General features: G+C 40.1%; 1 protein-coding gene across 3 annotated transcripts in view; it reads left to right on the forward strand.

Annotated features, from left to right (window-relative positions):
* Positions 1 to 18,704, forward strand: part of SVEP1 (sushi, von Willebrand factor type A, EGF and pentraxin domain containing 1) — a 486,322-nt gene that overhangs the window by 355,766 nt on the left and 111,852 nt on the right. For all 3 annotated transcript variants that reach the window (XM_073591153.1, XM_073591134.1, XM_073591144.1), the window contains exons 25-32: positions 1,501 to 1,658; positions 4,556 to 4,757; positions 6,337 to 6,512; positions 6,815 to 6,939; positions 7,062 to 7,185; positions 7,278 to 7,448; positions 10,008 to 10,181; positions 14,201 to 14,320. In XM_073591153.1, coding sequence (XP_073447254.1) covers positions 1,501 to 1,658; positions 4,556 to 4,757; positions 6,337 to 6,512; positions 6,815 to 6,939; positions 7,062 to 7,185; positions 7,278 to 7,448; positions 10,008 to 10,181; positions 14,201 to 14,320 — 1,250 coding nt within the window. The remainder of the gene's footprint in view (positions 1 to 1,500; positions 1,659 to 4,555; positions 4,758 to 6,336; positions 6,513 to 6,814; positions 6,940 to 7,061; positions 7,186 to 7,277; positions 7,449 to 10,007; positions 10,182 to 14,200; positions 14,321 to 18,704) is intronic.

Consider the following 18,704-nt stretch of genomic DNA (forward strand, 5'->3'; position numbering starts at 1 on the left):
CACTGATTACAGTGTCCTGGTTATCAGTGCAGTCCAAACAGTGCCCACCAGTGCTGCCAATGTGTGCCCACCAGTGCTGCCAATGTGTCAGCGCACATCAGTGAAGGAGAAAAATTACCTCTTTTCAAAATTTTATGACAAACTATGAAAAACTTTTTTTTTTTTTTTTCAAAATGTTCAGTCTTTATTTGTTTATTTAGCAAACAATAAAAGACCCAGTGGTAATTAACCACTTCAGCCCTAGAAGATTTGGCTGCTGAATGACCAGGACATTTTTTGCGATTCGGCACTGCGCCGCTTTAACTGACAATTGCGCAGTCGTACGACGCTGCACCCAAACAAAATTGACATCCTTTTTTCCCTACAAATAGAGCTTTCTTTTGGTGGTATTTGATCGCCTCTGCAGTTTTTATTTTTTTCACTATAAACAAAAAAAGAGCGACAATTTTGAAAAAAACACAATATTTTGTACTTTTTGCTATAATAAATATCCCTTTTTTTTAAAAAAAAAAAAGCGAATTTTTTCTCAGTTTAGGCTGATATGTATTCTTCTTACTTTTGGTAATAAAAATCGCAATAAGCGTATATTGATAGGTTTGCGCAAAAGTTATGGTGTCTACAAAATAGGAGATAGATTAAGAGCATTTTTATTATTTATTTATTTATGTTTTACTAGTAATGGCAGTGATCTGCGATCTTTATTGGGACTGCGACATTATGGCGGGCACATCGGACACTTTTGACACATTTTTGGGACCATTGCCATTTATACAGCGATCAATGCTATAAAAAGGCACTGATTACTGTAAAAATGTCACTGGCAGGGAAGGGGTAACACTAGGGAGCGATCAAGGGGTTAATTGTGTTCCCTGTGTGTGTTTCTAAATGTAGGGGGAAGGGTATGACTAGAGGGGATGACAGATCGTGGTTCCTAGCTATTAGGGAACTCACGATCTGTCATTCCTCACAGAACAGAACAGAACAGGAATTTGTGTGTTTACACACACACACATCCCTATTCTGCCTCTCGTGCCCGCGATCATTCGTGACCAGCAGTCATCGTGACCATCTGCCACGAGCATCAGCACCCCTGCAGTGCAGCGGGCGTGTGCATGCGCCTGCTATCCCAATCCCGCAAGCCGCCGTATAGCTACGGCGATTCGCGGGATCGTGACAACCTGCCACAGTATAATGACAGCGACTGGTCGTTAAGCGGTTAAATACCACCAAAAGAAAACTATATTTGTGTGAAAAAAATTATAAATATGTTGTTTAGGTATAGTGTTGCATGACCGACTTTAAGTTGCCTTCTCTTCTGAGGATGGTTCATAAAGAATGTTGCCTGTATATACATATAGGAACAGAGCAAAGAAAAACCATAGAAATGTTCATCCTTTATGTTTTTCTAAACATGGTATACAAGAAATGTTTTACAGATTGCTTTTTTTGTAAATTGCTGCAACATCAAGTTTTGTCCTTCTTTATTTAAATTTTTTTTAGTTGTCGTTGTCTTGATGGCTTCACTGGACAGTTCTGTGAAATTAACCTTGATGAATGTGTATCTAGCCCCTGTCTTAACCACGCAAAATGTATAGATGGCATAAACTCCTACACTTGTAAATGCCCTCCAGGATTTTCTGGAAGCAGGTGTGAAACAGGTATTTCTCACTTTGATTGCAGCAGTAAAAGCACTGGTTTTACATCTATTAAATTATTTATTTATTTACTACATTGTATAACATGTTCATATGTTGTCTTGTAAGCAAGTTTACTCCAGACAATTATGCCGGCCAAACACCCGGGACATTTCAGGGTATTTTAACTAGTATTGTTTCATTGGTTCAAAAAATGTGGTTGGTAGGATTCCTGGACCCTTTTGGTTGTTTTCCAATTATTTTACCAGAATATTATAATATTCTGCTAGCCAGGTCTTGTTTTGCCCACATTGGGGCAACAGCTAACGTGAATTAATCAGTAACACTGTAGAAGAAGCATGCCAATACAGGTTATTACTGCACCTTTTGATCCTGTAACAGGAACTAAAAAACATGCATTATCAAGAGGCACACATACTGTCTAAAACAATTGTTAATTCAGTCTAATTTGGTTATGGTCTATGTGCGTGGTTTAAAGCTAAGCTACCCCAACCGATGTGCCATTGTCAGATAAGTGTGTTCTTTATGTCCAATTAGGCAGACTATTTGGACAATAGAATTGCAATTTGAAGAGCCTAGCTAGCATCTATGGGCTGGGTGGTTGTACTAAAGTCAATCTGTAGATCAACTTTAGTACAACCAGCCTGTCATTTTTTTCATTCGATCATTGTATTTCGACAGCTGGGAAACCTCTCACTGTCAGAATACAATAGCGCAGTGGGGGGATTCCCCCATCCACACTGACTGTGTGGATGGGAGAATCAAGCAATTTTCTTTTCTTTACCTTGTGGTTGAAGGAAAGAAATTTGCATAATGCATGGCCTAAATCAGTGAAGTCAGGCCTCAGTTACATATGAAAGAAAACAGGAGACGGATACAAAAAAAAGGTAATGGAGGCATCTTAGGGTGTTTGGTTTTAGGTAAGACTTTGTGTAAATGGAATACAGGTTCACTCAAGTAATGAACACAACTATTTTCATGTGTACTAATTGTGGATCAGTAGCTTCTAGTGCTAGGATTTCTCCACTCTTGTAATTTTCGTTGGGAGCTCTGAGCAGCCATGATAGTCACCTTCCAGGATGAGCTGACTGTATTGTAGAATATGTTAAATTGTGTAAGGAATTACTTTAGTATTGCTGTGAACAAGGCTCCCGTTGAAACGCGTTAGCCCTCACCGTTTTGTACATGGTCATATTGGAATAAACATTATAAAGACTTTTTCTCCAGAAGTGCTGGCTCCATTATGCTTTGCTTTCGATTGCTTTAGTATTTGACCTACAGGTGCATCTCAGAAAATTAGAATATCATCAAAAACATATTTTATTTCAGTAATTCAATTCAAAATGTGAAACTCCATATATTAAATAAATTCATTACACACAGAGTGATATATTTCTTTTCAGTTTGATGAATATGGCTTACAGCTAGTGAAAAACAAAAATTCAGTATCTCAGAAAATTTGAATATTGTGAAAAAGTTCAATATTGTAGACTCATTGTGTCACACTCTAATCAGCTGATTAACTCAAAATACCTGTAAAGGTTTCCTTTCTTTAAATGGTCTATCAGGCTGGTTCAGTCAGTTACACAATCATGGGGAAGACTGTTGACTTGACAGCTGCTCAGAAGACAGCACCCTGCACAAGGAGGGTAAGTCACAAAAGGTTATTGCTAAATAAGCTGGCTGTTCACAGAGTGCTGTATCCAAGCATAATAATGGAAAGTTGTTTGATTGGCCAGCAAACCCATCTGGTCTTATGTAATATTCAAATTTTTTGAGATACTGGATTTTGGGTTTTCACTAGCTGTACGCCATAATCATGAAAATTCAAAGAAAGAAATGCTTGAAATATATCACTCTGTGTGTAATGAATCTATATAATATATGAGTTTCACTTTTTGAACTGAATTACTTAAATAAATTAACTTTTTGATGATATTCAAATTTTTTGAGATGCATTTGTAGGTGTTAGAAGGTTGAGACTTAGGTTTAAGTTTAGGGGAAGTAGTTACATGTTACACTGGGGTTGATTTACTAAAACTAGAGGGCAAAATCTGGTGCAACTCTGCATAGAAACCAATCAGCTTCCAGTTTTTTTTGTCAAAGTTTAATTGAACTAGCTGACGTTAGAAGTTGATTGGCTACCATGCACAGCTGCACCAGATTTTGCACTTTCCAGTTTTAATAAATCAACCCTATTGTGTGTTAGGAAAGAAGAATTGAAGGGGTTAGGCTAATGCTGCATACACACGATCGGATTTTCCAGTGGGAAATTTTGGATGTGAGCTTGTTGGCGGTAAGTCCTAACGTGTGTATGCTCCATCGGACAATTGTTGTCAGACTTTCCACCAACAAATGTTGGCTAGCATGTTCTCAAATTTTCCGCCAACAAATGTGTTTTGTCGGACTTTCCGATCATGTGTACACAAGTCCGTCGGTCTTGTAAAACTAGCGTTCGTAATGGAGATATCACATGACTATTTATGACTTTTATCGGCTTGCCGTATGTCTTGTACATCACTACGGTCGTAATTGTTGGCCAACATTTGTATGACTGTGTGTATGCAAGACAAGTTGGAGTCAACACCCTTCAAACAAAATTCCACGGTTTTGTTGTCGGAAAGTCTGATCGTGTGTACGGGGCTTTAGACTTAGATTAATGATAATGGTTGAGGCACTAGATTAAAACATTGACAGAATAGGGTGACATTTTCCAACTCTGACTGTTCCATATGTCAGAAATCTCTGCGTGACTATGCCCCAACCTTTTCTTTCAAGAAGTTGAAGGGGAGTAAGATATCTTGGTATTACATGCAACTCAATGCATCCAGTGCATAAACTCAAGCAAGTTTAATCTAAATACTCTCACAGAAATGCTGATATGTTTTTGTTTGCTGCAGAACAGCCTTCTGGATTTAATCTGGATTTTGAGGTTTCTGGTATATATGGCTATGTCATGCTTGATAATCATTTACCTACGCTGGATGCCATCACCTGTGCCTTTTGGATGAGGTCCACAGATGTCACAAATTATGGGACACCAATATCATATGCCATTGAAAATGGCAGTGATAACGCGTTCCTACTCACAGATTATAATGGGTAAATAAAGTTTAATATATATCAATGAATTACTTTTTTGTATACTTGTTTTTGAAATGCTTGAATAACATTTTGTTTACAATACAATCTTTAAACAAATAGGTTCAGTTTTGTATTTAAGGCCTCATCCACACAGGGTTTTTCAATGCGTACACCCAAGTAAGGGATGTCTTTGCCTGCATGGAATGCCCGGGTTTTCATGCCTCCGTGTGCAGACAATCCCTTTCATGTCAATTGGGATGCAGTGACTGCACTGATCAGCCCCCGGTCCCAATTTGACATTGGTGCAGGTACAGATGCATGTCCATAAATGCAGACAGAGTGCATTTGGGGGCCTGCACCTGCACAGATGTCAGTTGCAAGGGGGCTTTGTATAGCAAGTCCATAGCAAAAGAAAAAAAAAATAACATCTGCTTAAATGAGTCACTAATTTATCTCAGGTCAGTTGTTGACTAACAGGGTATGCTCTAGTGGGTTCCCCAAAACAAGCAAACAACACTTACACATTTTAGTGTTCTGTGAACAGTTAGCCTATTCACGCAACAGCATGCTCTCCAAGTGGAGAGAACAAGAGCGAGAGAGAGCCCTGAGCATCAGTTAGCTCACATTTATAAAGACCTGTGCACAGCTGAGACTAATCACGATATCTGAGGTAAGATGTAAACCTAGGAATGGAGACCTTTTCCTACCCAAAGCTCTTCAAAGCCTCCAGGGTCTAGGACCTAGAACAGTGAATTATTAGGATTCAGAGCAAACGAAAAGCCTATTTTCTCCACATCAGTCACAAACCCTGGAGAACCTCGCCATATGTAGGTAAGGATCTAGGTGACACCATCCACAACTCTACAAGACAGTGCCTCACATACTCTCTCCCTCAGTCTCAAACTGTGGGGATGAATACAATTTGGACTCATGATATTCCATCAGCCTTTTGTTGATGGATCCCAAGCCTGTGTTCTACATAAACGTTAAAGTCTGAATCCACTGTAGTAGAAAATAGTGTGCAATCAATCTAAACTGTCTGCCCCAAAGACAATACCTCTTCATACCATTTCACCATGGAGCCAACATGTGCTCCCTTTGGTGGGATGAGTAAGTGGATCTGCAATAGTAGAAGTTAGACATAAACCTCTGGTAATATTGCACAAGTCATAGAAAGGCCTGATCTAAATAATTGCTCTAGGTTAGTAGTTGAAAAAGTATTGAAGCTCACTACATACAGTAACTAGTATTTGAAAAGAAGGTAAAAAATGTCAGCCTCCATTTCTCTCAGTGTAGGTTTCCGTAAAGCACAATCATTCTGCAGTTCTACTAAGCAGGATTCATAGCCTGAAGATGTGTTAAGTAAATGTGGCTGCTCTGTTTTCTCTAATCCGACAAACCTGAAAAAAAACAGAAATGTGTGTGTAAATCTGGTTGCAATGAGTTATGGACATATATTTCTTTACTATATCACTGACAAAAGACCTTCATTTGAAATGTGTTCTAAATTCATACTCTGCCTGTTAAAGAGATGTTTGTTATGTGTGTACAGTTTTACACTAATTCATTTAACGAACAGTAACTACCTACTATGCAGGTGGGTACTTTATGTCAATGGGAAGGAGAAAATAACTGACTGCCCTTCAGTGAATGATGGTAGATGGCATCACATTACAGTCACCTGGACAAATAGTGATGGGTCTTGGAAAGTGTACATTGATGGAAGACTGTCTGATGGTGGAAAAGGACTATCTGTTGGAATGCACATCCCTGGTGGGTAGAAGTAGTAGATTAATATTACACATTTATTAAAATGTGGTGTACTCAAGTATTGTTTGCCTTTGCAATAATTAAGTCAAAGCAATGCTTATACAAGCTCTGGGGAGGTGTCAGTTTGCTGTTATTTTATAGCTTAGAGCAAACCTTTCAGTCTAAACAGATTTTAACTAGTGTCTACTGTGCACCTGCAGAGCAAGCAAAATTTTGTTATTTTTAATGTGCTTGTAATTCTCCTATTTTAATTATCCTTTCATTTTACACTTTCTAATGTTGGATGTGATATTCTGATCATCTAGGTGGGGGAGCATTAGTCCTTGCACAAGAGCAAGATCAAAGGGGAGAAGGTTTTAACCCAGCAGAATCTTTTGTGGGATCACTCAGTCAGCTTAATATTTGGGATTACCCACTTTCACCAGAACAGGTAAATGAGTAAAAAAGGCCTTATGTATTAAATAACAATCAATAATTACAACTTGCCCATGAAAAAGAATGAATGACACAGGGTTGTATAACAATTGAGTAATCTGTATGCTACTACTGTAGGTGAGATCTTTAGCTACATCGTGTCCACATGACCTCCAAAAAGGAAATGTGTTGGCTTGGGCTGATTTTCTGCCAGGCGTGGTTGGAAGGGTTAAAGTGGACCACAAGAGTAAATTCTGCTCAGGTAAATACTGTATGTAGAAATCTTTTCCTACCTGTGTCTTTCAATACAAGAGTTATTGTCATTTATCATGTTACCATTTATATACCATGCAGACTGTCCATCTTTGGAGGCATTTTCACCACATTTGCACACATTGACCAGTGACCTTAAGCCAGGTTCCAGGATCAGTCTGTTTTGTGACCCAGGATATCAGATTGTAGGCAGTTCTGAACAACGGTGCCAGAATCTGGGAGAATGGGATCAACCCCGGCCAAGATGTGAAAGTTAGTATCCTATTCCTCAGAATGGTGGAATATCATAGAAATGAGCATGGATTGGGGCAGTATTATGTAGTAATGTTGGAGGCTTTTCTGGATTTTAGTGGTACATGTTTATAGATATTTGTGAGCAGTAGAAATTTGTGTTAATTTTAGAAGATGCTCATGGTTAAATACATGATAAATAATAACTTAAAAGTAACAGTATGCAGAATATACCAACAGAAGCTAAAAAAGCAGAAATTATTATTTTCCATAAACAATTGTAAAAATATTTGCTGCACTATGATGCATATCTTTTAAAGATTTGTTTAAATTTTTTTTAGCTTGAGGGCCGTTCACACCAGAACGTGGAGTTAAAAAACCTGCAAACCCTGCGCTTTTCCAGCATCACATTTAAAACGCACTGGGTGTGGGATCTGCTGCGATTATCAGTGTATTACTAACAACGCCCCAGTGCATTTACCTGCAGTACCACGCAATTAGGTTGAACTGCGTTTTTAAAAGGAGCACATGCACTAATTTTAATGTGATCCAGTGTGATTTGAGCACATTCAAATAAATGAGCTGAAAATTTCCCAAGAACGTGGGCCGCGTTTCTGTGCGATTCAGATGTGAACCGACCCTTAATTGAAAAGAGAAGAACCCCTGGGGGTGGGATTTTGAAGGCACTACCAACAGACAATAAAGAATAATCATTTTAATAATTGTATAGAAAAATATATAGAGTATTAAACAAAGTCATGGACATAGAAACATCAAAATATGCAAACTGATGATACAGAAATCCTATACCCAATGCGTTTCAGAGATGAATGTAGTCTCCTTCATCAGGGGTTAATAGGAAATATATAATATCCTATTCAATTTCACATGCATGAGATTGTCCATATCCATTTTAAAAGAAGGACCCTGTCACATGGAGTTATCCATCCTATCCACATTATCACCGCTTAGAGTAAATCTCTATAGAAGAGGTATCTCCAGCCCAGATTATGTACCCAAAAAATATATATGGACTATGCCCCCAATCATAAAAAAAGGGTCTTGTCCTCAATTGGGGCAGGCCATGTGTACTGGGACCTATAAAACCCAGTACATTCATCTCTGAAATTCGTTAGAGTATAGGATTTCTGTATCATCAATTTGCATATTTTGATGTTTCGATGTCCATGACTTTGTTTGATATTCTATGTATTTTCTATACAATTATTAAAGTTATTATTCTTTATCTTTATTGTCTGTTGGTAATGCCCTAAAAATCCCACCCCCAGGGGTTCCTCTCTTTTCTATTTCTCATGGGATGTGACACACTTTGGAAATCTTTTATATCAGAATTTAATTTTCTTAAAATGTAATTGAACATGTTATAGTATTATGAACAAGGTATGTCGTATATATAGGTGTCTGTCTTCATATGTTTGTGAAACATGTTGTTAGCAGTGTTCACCTATTATTGTTGTATGTACTCATTGCTATATATGTTCATTGCATAGGGCTCCCCTGTAAAATCCATACCCAAAGGGTGTAGTATAGAATTTGGGGGAACTTCATGCCTTTTTTTTTGCCAATGGTGTCCCCCTTAAAATTCATACTAGACTTAAAGGACCTGTAATGAATTAAGGGGAAAACCCCCACACATTTTTTTTTTAAACTATCTTCAGCTCCTTTGCCTATATGACCAGGGATTTCACTGGTTGGTAAGGACTCGGCTATGGCTTTGTCTGAATAGCCGAGCTTTGGTCTGAAATTTTGTGGTCAACAAGGGGAAAAAATGCCTGGTATTGGTGGTCAGTGGGAGGAAAAGCTGCTCAGAGTCAGTGGGAGAAACAAAATGCTTGACTTTGGTGGTAAACTGGAGAAAAAATGCCACAGTCGGAGGAAGAGGGGGCACTGGTGGTTAGTGGGGGGAGAGAGGCATTGGTGCTTAGTGGATGTAGGGGAGGATGGAATTGGTGCTTACTTAGTCTTGGGAGAGGGAGGACTTCTGTGCTCTGTGGGGCAAAAGAAGGAGACCCAGTAATTTGTGGGGGGGGGGCAGAAGAGGGGCACTGGTACACTGTGGAGGGGGAAGGGGGTATTGGTGATTTCTGAGGTTAGGGTGGTGGAAATTGGTGTCTATGGGGGTCATTGGTGTTCAGTGAACTATTTACCTGTTTATGCTCTGCTTTCTGCTCTGCTACTCCTCTCTGCTGGAGCTCTAGTGCTCATGTTGGGCAGGAGATCACACCCACTGACAGAACAGCAAAATAATTGAAGTTAGGTGCAGAAATGAGCATTCCAATATTCGGCTGCTATAGTAACACCGCCCACATACATGAGATGCAGGACTATTGGGAGATATGAGAATACATATATAGCTTGGATTTGTGGTAGTTGACTGACCCTTCCAATTAATTTTTGAGCCTGTCTGAATGTTTAACTTACATGGAGTATTGTGATTATTTATACATATATTTACAAGAACCTCTAAATACCTGTACTGAAAATGTCTCACATTTCTGCTTCATTTTTAATGATGTGTCAGTTTTGTTTTGTTGCTCCATAAATTCTCATTTCCCTAAGGGATTAGCTGTGGAAAACCTCCTCATTTGAGAAATGGCATTAACAGTGATGAAGATTTCTTTGCTGGAAGCACGGTGACCTATCAGTGTAACAGTGGATACTACCTCCTGGGAGACTCACGGATGTTATGTAAAGATAATGGAAGCTGGAATGGCACTTCACCTAAATGTCTCGGTATGTTCACCTTTGCTTGTTTTTCTTTGTAATAGATACATGTTCCACTGTGATGTTCACCATTAGCATATGGATACAGAGGTAGAAAAAAAGTAAGTGGTGGTAATTGAGATCTGTCTGTCAGACTGTGAAAATCTCATAGTGCCTTTATGTGGATCACGCCACAAAGGAAATTTGTGAACATGAACATAAAAACAATGCCAAATTACTGCAATCTCATATACTGCATGCCTTAAACATGTTAATATAATTTTAAAAGTCGTTTTCAGGCTCCATGCACACTGGGCTTAAAAAAACACCTGCTTCCTTGACAGAAAAAAAAACGCTTTTATAGAGATTTTTTGTAGAGGAGTTTAGAAGAGCTTAGGAATGTTTAGCGTTTTATCGACCAGAAAAATGCAAACCAGAAGGGTGTTTTTCCTGGCTCTAAACGCTGAGCTTAAAATATGCCTCTAAATGTCCTAATGTGCATGGACACATAGAATAAAACTGAGCTGCTTCTACAGGCAAAACACAAAACTGGCAGCGGTCTTTAAAGAGGAAGTAAACACTGATGGGTTTTACTTCCTCTTTATTTCCCTGCAAAGGTAAAGCATAATGGGCTACTATGCATCGCACAGTAGCCCATTATGTGTCACTTACCTGAAACTGAAGCCTGCGATGTCACCGCTGTCCCCACTAGCAACGACCGTCCATCTTCACCCCTCTTCCTTCCGGGGCCGCAAACTCCGGCTCTGTGACTGTCCGGAGTCGCGTGACGTCACTCCCACGCATGTGCGCAGGAGCCGCCAGTCAAGGCATGACCCCTTTAGAAACGTCGCGATCTGCCCTTTTTAAAGTGTGCATGCGCAGTAGACATGAGCGCAAGGTTTTATTGTAAATATCTCCTAAACCGTGGAGGTTTAAGAGATATTTCCAGCACCTACAGGTAAGCCTTAATATAGGCTTACCTGTAGGTAAAAGTGGTTTACAGGGTGTACAACCACTTTAAACCAGAGTGCATGGACCCTTAATATTTTTAAATATGCTGCTGTCATTAAAATAACACTGCCATTAAGGTACTTGTTAAGGCATCTTTATGTGACAGTACTCCCAATTGATCTACTATCACAATCACCCTGTTACACATTATTCCACAGGTGAACAAAAATGCATACATCTAGACAGGAAGTAACTGCAAAGATGAACAACCCAGAAATGCAACATTTTTTCTTTTAAAAAAAGGTAGAAACAAGTATTACTCTTTGATATATACCGGTATTTCTTTTACAAACCTAATGACCTTCCATTAGGGTTGACATCTGCTTTTATTAGCAGTGGTCACCTCACTGGGACATACCAAAAGATTTCAAGACTTACTGCTGAACTGTTTTACTAGTGTCTGAAAAGTACCATTGAACCAAACCAGTGCCATTAGTCCAAACTGCAAGATGTACCGTATATACTAGAGTATAAGCCGAGTTTTTCAGCACATTTTTTTTCCTATACACACAGCCACTGTAACAAAGCTCCGCCTCCTTGTCACGGATGGACGAGGAGGAGGCGGGACGGCTTGGACGGCGCAGACTTCATATACACACAGCCCTGCTGTGAACAGGAGGGGACAATGTATGGCGTAATGTGGCTTTCCTTCCCCCGCATCAATACTGACACGGCGGCAGATAACCTGACTCGAGTATAAGCCAAGGGGGGCATTTTCAGCACTAAAAATGTGCTGAAAAACTCAGCTTATACTTGAGTCAGGTTATCTGGTGCCGTGTCAGTACTGATGCAGGGGAAGGAAAGCCATATTACGCCGTACATTGTCCCCTCCTATTTACAGCAGGGCTGTGTGTATATCAAGTCTGCGCCGTCCACACCGTACCGCCTCCTCCATCCATGACGAGGAAGAGGCGGAGCTTTGTTACAGTGGCTGTGTGTATAGGAAGTCCGCGCGGTCCACTGTAACAAAGCTCCGCCTCCTCCTCATTACGGACGGATGAGGAGGAGGCGGGACGGCATGGACGGTGTAGACTTCCTATACTCACAGCCACTGTAACAAAGCTCCGCCTCCTCCTCGTCACGGACGGACGAGGAGGAGGCGGGACGGCGTGGACGGCTGCATAAAGTTAAGACTGGATGAACAGAAATACATATCCTTCGGTAAGTAAAAAAGCTCCCTTACATGTATTCCAAGTATGTATTAAGTTGTTTGTCTGTAGTTCAAACAGTTTAAACTGCATAATGACTACCAGGTCCTTTTTATGTAAATATTTATATAGTAAAAAGTACATTTTCATTTTAGTTACTTACAATTTAGTTTTCCTTTGAAGGTAACTTGCGCTGATTAAATAGAGGAGTTGAGAATCTTCACAATAAATTTTAGCTGCATATTTTACATTGAATTCCCAATCCCATACCCATTTAATGCAGATTAAAAAAAAAAATGAACAGGAACTGGGTTTTCACAAAATTGGATATTTGAAGTGAATTGAGTGAAGTGTCTCATGTTCTTTACCAAAATCAGCCTCCATCTTGCGAAATCTTATACTTTACACCAGAAACATAACATTTCTGACATTGTTGACCCTCTTTTCCACTTACAGTAGTTGCTGCATTCTCACCCTTGGCTTATACTATTATTATTTTAAGCCCCACTTCAGGCTGCTGTAAATTCTAACCATGGTATAGCCCCTTACCCCCACTCTCTGGTGCACTGCATGGGTTAAAAGTTTGTTTTGTCTAGAGGACAATGAATATGGTGAATTACTTACCTTATTCTTAGCTCCAACAGGCTTTCTCCAGGCTTTTTGACTGGTCTAATGAAGCATCTTCTTTGCAACTCAGCCGGTCACAGCTGCCCAACATCACATACAATGCAGAACCAGCAGTCCTGCATTGTATGTGAGGACCCTAAAGCCTCGTACACATGGTAAGATTGTTGGCAGGGGATTGGCTGTTGACACACTGTTGTCCAAAAATCTTACCATTAGTACGCTCCTTTTGACAATTGTTGTCCAACTTTCGGCCAACAAATGTTGGATGACAGGCTAGTAAATTTTTGGTTTGACCTCAGATTTTCATATGGTGAGTACACAAATCCGTCACACAAAAGTCGAAAGTAAAAACATGCATGCTCGGAATCAATGCTCACCAAACACGAAATTAGTAGAAGGGGCCCAAAGGGTGGTGCTGAAGAGCTGAAATTCCTCGTAGTATGTCACAAAGTTCACGTGGCACAATTGTGTACTGTTAGAATGCAAGACAAGATCCTGGCACATGCCCTTTTGAAAAAAAATCTGACACTTGGTTGCCCAACAATCGTACTGTGTGTACGCGGCTTTAGAGCCTGCTGACCAGTTGGGACTGTCAGAGAGAGGAGATGAGCACCTGTGGAGATAAGAATAAAGTAGTTCACCTTATTCATCACCATCTAGACAAAACAAGCATTTACCCATGCAGTGATTTGGGGGGGGGGGGGCACTGCAGGGGTATATTTTATGCTAGCAAAGAGTTCAACTTTAAGAAAATGCTGAACAATTTTTCTACTCATAAATGCAGTTTATTTCCAGGCAAACAAGCAATAGCTAAATAAAAATACTGTACTTATCAATTATGCCTTTGACATGGAAGTTCTATGAATTAATTCATCACTCGATGACTGGGCTAAAAATTATTACAATACACATAGAACAACGCTCGGATAATTTATGGAAAATTACACCTGCAGCCTGGTTGCTGAGGCAGGAACCATGATTTTTATTTGCACTGCTATTATTAATGACCCCTCTTGTCTGGTTTTTGTTGAAGTATGAAATTACAATTTGTAAAAGAAAAAATACTCTTGTATTTGAATGTTTTGTCTGTTGCTTAAATATTACCTAGAAATAAAATGTTATACTTGTAAAACAAAAAGCCATTTTGATGTTGTTAAATGACACCTGGAGAAGTGATCTTGAATTGAACAACTTGTTTAAAAATAACCAGCAACTTCATATATAAATAAGTAATTTATTTGTTTTATATGTATTCTTTTTAAGATGTTGATGAATGTGCAGTTGGGTCGGATTGTGATAAACACGCGTCATGTACAAATACTGAAGGCTCCTACATATGTACCTGTATCTCTCCCTATACCGGCAATGGAAAAATGTGTTTAGGTAACTGCAAAATAAAAGGGTGGACTGTACTGTTTTGTTTTTTTTTTTAAATATAGGAACATAAAAGATTGATGGCAGAAAGAGGACCAAGTGGTCCATCAAGTCTGCACCCCTAGGTAATAATGTTCAAATTGGGCCCAAACTGTCAATATTTTGTGTGGCCACAATCATTTTCCAGCACTGCCTTAACCCTCTTGGGCATGGAGTTCACCAGAGCTTCACAGGTTGCCACTGGAGTCTTGACATGACATACTGCCCTGTGTCCCAGTCTCCGAAGGGAGAGGATCATGCTCTGCTTCAGTATGTCACAGTATATGTTGGCATTCATCCTATAAAAGATCCTTTCATTTACATGCACAATTGTTTCAGGGTATATATGCATGTTTATGGACTGAACAGACAACCCTGGGCCTGGATTTATCTTAGGAAAATCATAGCAGTCATTTAGTCATATCCATTCCACATTATTAATTTGTTTCCCACAAGACTGAGGAATTGTATGCGGAGCTCACTATATGTTCATAAACATACTTTGTATCCAAGTAGAAGGATAGTCTTCTCATGTATATGAGTAGTTTCAGGCCGACCATAAATGGATCGAAAATTGGCCGGTTCAGCAGGGACCGGCCAATCAATGTATGGGCGGGCTGATTGTACCCAAGTCGATCCATCCATTGACATGGGTACAACCAGCATGTCATATTTTTCTACACACTGTATAGTCGCTGGCAGTAACCATAGTATTCTGCCAGCCAGGAATGCTCCCTGCGTCCCCACTGGCAGAAAACAATATTGCAGCAGGAGGCATTCCCCCATCAACACTGACTGTGTGTATGGTATCATCTGAGCATAAACACAGCAAGAGAGTAACAGGTCCTATCAAGGTATATCCACAAGATTATATTTATTAGTCATCCTTGGACCACTTACCACATTCGGGTGTTATCACCATAGCCAAGCCAATCTAAGCATACAAAAGGGACCCTAGTAGAAACTACCCAGGAGGAAAGTGGCTGCTATGGCAACAAAGGGTCATAATGGGAACTGGTTACAAAAATACAAAATATATTGATTTAAAAAATGACAGCCAAAATTACATGCAGTATGGAAAACAATATTGTTGCAACTTCATGTATACTCAAGAATTAAAACACTACAATATTGAAGTGTAGAAATAGACAAAAGACAAAAAGGACACACAAAACATTACACATAAACAAAAAGTCTGGACGCCAAATACCATTCACATAGAGATTGTCATGCTATATTGATCACTTGATAGGTATGAAAAAAGCAGTTGATGTTTTCTGACAATCGGTATGTGTATGGCCCCCAGGGAAGTGGAGTCAATCATTGACCTAGCCGATACTGACTTAGTGCAGACTAACTAGTTGTAGATTCATTTCTGGTGGAGGGTCGATGATTGTGGATGCATGTGGTAACGGTAATATCCTTATGTTATGACTTGTTGGGACACTGGATCCAAGGGATGTATATTCAATAGGTAAGGATGATATCCTTATCTTGAAGGCTCTTAGGAACACTGAGTCCAAGATGAAATCACTACAGGTGTGTGGATCGAAGAAAGGACTGGCTGTCCTATGGCCATGGTTCAAATAATGGAGAAAGCACAGAGTAGATTGGCAAAGATAATCATGTATCCTAAATTCAGCAGTATTCCTACAAAGTTGATAGCCAGTCTGCTGTCAAGGTGCTTCCCAATACATGGGCTGTATATCCTTCAACAATGTGTTGGTGGCCTGGATACAGGGTACTCAATGCATTCATATATTCACTGACAGTACTAGCACAGACTTCTGTTGCCAGTCAGACAGTGACAAGGGCTGGCTACTGAGTGAGGAGGTGTGTATTGGAAAGGCACTGGTAAGTGTGGATTATAGATCTGACAGTCCACATAGCACACACCAGGACAGCCGCTTAAAGGAAGCAGCTCAACTCAGCTGTTCCTGTCAATAAAATTGAAGAGAGAAGTGCGTACATTACCACATCCTGGTGTGTTCAGATATTCCGTGACCGCCGCTGTGTTAGTGCTGGGCTAGTACTGTATGTCTGTTGCAAGTCTGTTCTAAGTCAACAAGCTCCAAGAGAAGCTAGTTGATAGAGCAAGGTAATCAATGGTGGACGCTGTTTCGGTCAGGTGGCGGTGTGAATCACCTTCCATTCCTAGTCCCTGCTGGAGCGGGGCATACTGTGGGTGGCATCACGTGATTATACCATTTTTCCTCTTTAATCCTCTGTATCTTGTACTAAAAAATCTTTCCTCCTCCCCCCTTTTCTCCCTCCCTTTTCCCATTCTCCCCCCTTTTCCTCCTTTCTTTCCCTTTCCTCACCACTGAGGTAAAAACAAGCAGGCCATCTATTACTACACTAGGTAGCTCTCCATCTCGTGTGTATTTTATAGGTGCTGTTACACAATGATATTCTATCTAGGTTGTGTATTTTATGTTTACATATACAGGCAGTCCCCGAGTTACGAACATTCGACTTGCGAACGACTCCTACTTACGAACGGAGTCGGCGTGATGTCACTGCTGGCCGCTTGCGTTCCACGCTGGTCCCGGAAACTGCCGAGTAGACATCTTGCAGAATGGGACACATCTCACACTGCAGATGTACTGCACGCCCCAGTGATAAAACATCATAATATGTTAAAGCAAACACCTGTCTACATTGTATTTATTTATTAGTTTTGGCTAGTACCTACAGTGTACTGTGTGGTGTGGGGTTAGAGCCACTAAAGTTTTTACTGCTGTCTGTATCCTCATTAGATGGATTTAATCTAACTTCCTGTCTCTGAGACTGGAGTTGCACTTAAAAAAGGTACTGTTCCGACTTACAAACAAATTTGACTTAAGAACAAACCTACAGTCCCTATCTTGTTCGTAACCCGGGGCTGCCTGTATTCTCCTACATGCATACATATCTGTTTGCAGGTATATACCTTCGGGCACCTTTGTCTACTACCATGATTCTGGCATGTTCCTCTTCCCTTGTTAAAACTATAAAAACGAACATGACACTCGTATGTGGAGGCAAGGGGAAGAGTTGGATATTGATCTCATTCCCTAATAAATATTAATAGGCAGAAAATGGGCTATTCTATACAGCTTGTCAGAGAACATTAATGACAATAGACAGAAGGTCGCTTAAGTGTCCAGACGAAGCTATGCTACTCTTTCCAGCGAAACGCGTTGACATCACCATAGTCACGTGACGCCACCCACAGTATTCCCCGCTCCAACAGGGACTAGGAATGGAAGGTCATTTAGACCGCCACCTGACCCAAACAGCGTCCGCAATGGATTACCTTGCTCTATCAACCGGCATCTCTTGGAGCTTGTTGACCTAGAGTGCAACAGACATACAGTACTAGCCCAGCACTAGCACAGCGGAGGTTACGAAATATCTGAATACACCAGGATGTGGTAACGTACGGACTTCTATCTTCAATGTTATTGACAGGAACATCTGAGTTGAGCTGCTATCTTTAAGCAGCTGTCCCGGTGTGTGCTATGTGGACTGTCAGATCTATAATCCACACTTAACAGTGCCTTTCCAATACACACCTGCTCACTCAGTAGTCAGTCCTGGTCACTGTCTGACTGGCCACAGAAGGCTTTGCTAGTACCGTCAGTGAGTATATGAATGCATTGAGTACCCTGTATATAGGCCACCAACAAACTGTTGAAGGATATTCAGCCCATGTATTGGGAAGCACCTTGACAGCGGACTTTGTAGGAATACTGCTGAATTTACGATATATGGTTATCTTGGCCAACCTACTCTTTGATCCATACACCTGTAATGATCTCATCTTGGACTCGGTGTTCCTAAGAGCCCTCAAGATAAGGATATCATCCTTACCTATCGATTTTACATCCCTTGGACTCAAATCTGGATCCATTCTCCCAACAAGTCATACCGTAAGGATATAACCGTTACCATATGATTCCACAATCATCGACCCTCCACCAGAAATGAATCTACAACTAGTTAATCTGCACTAAGTCAGTATCGGCTAGGTAAGTGAGTGACTCCACTTCCCTGGGGGCCATACACATACCGATTGTCAGAAAACATGATCTGCTTTTTTCACACCTATCAAGTGATCAATATCGCATGACAATCTCTATGTGAATGGCATTTGGCATCTGGACTTTTTGCTATGTGTAATGTTTTGTGTGTCCTTTTTGTCTTTTGTCTATTTCTACACTTCACTATTGTAGTGCTTTAATTCTTGATCTAGTATGTGTGAAGTTACAACAATATTGCTTTCCATACTGCACATAATTTTAGCTATAATTTTTTAACGCAATCAATTTTGTATTTTTGTAGCCAGTCCCCATTATGACCCTTTATTGCC

Source organism: Aquarana catesbeiana, linkage group LG01 (genome assembly GCF_042186555.1).
Source record: "Aquarana catesbeiana isolate 2022-GZ linkage group LG01, ASM4218655v1, whole genome shotgun sequence".
NCBI lineage: Eukaryota > Metazoa > Chordata > Amphibia > Anura > Ranidae > Aquarana > Aquarana catesbeiana.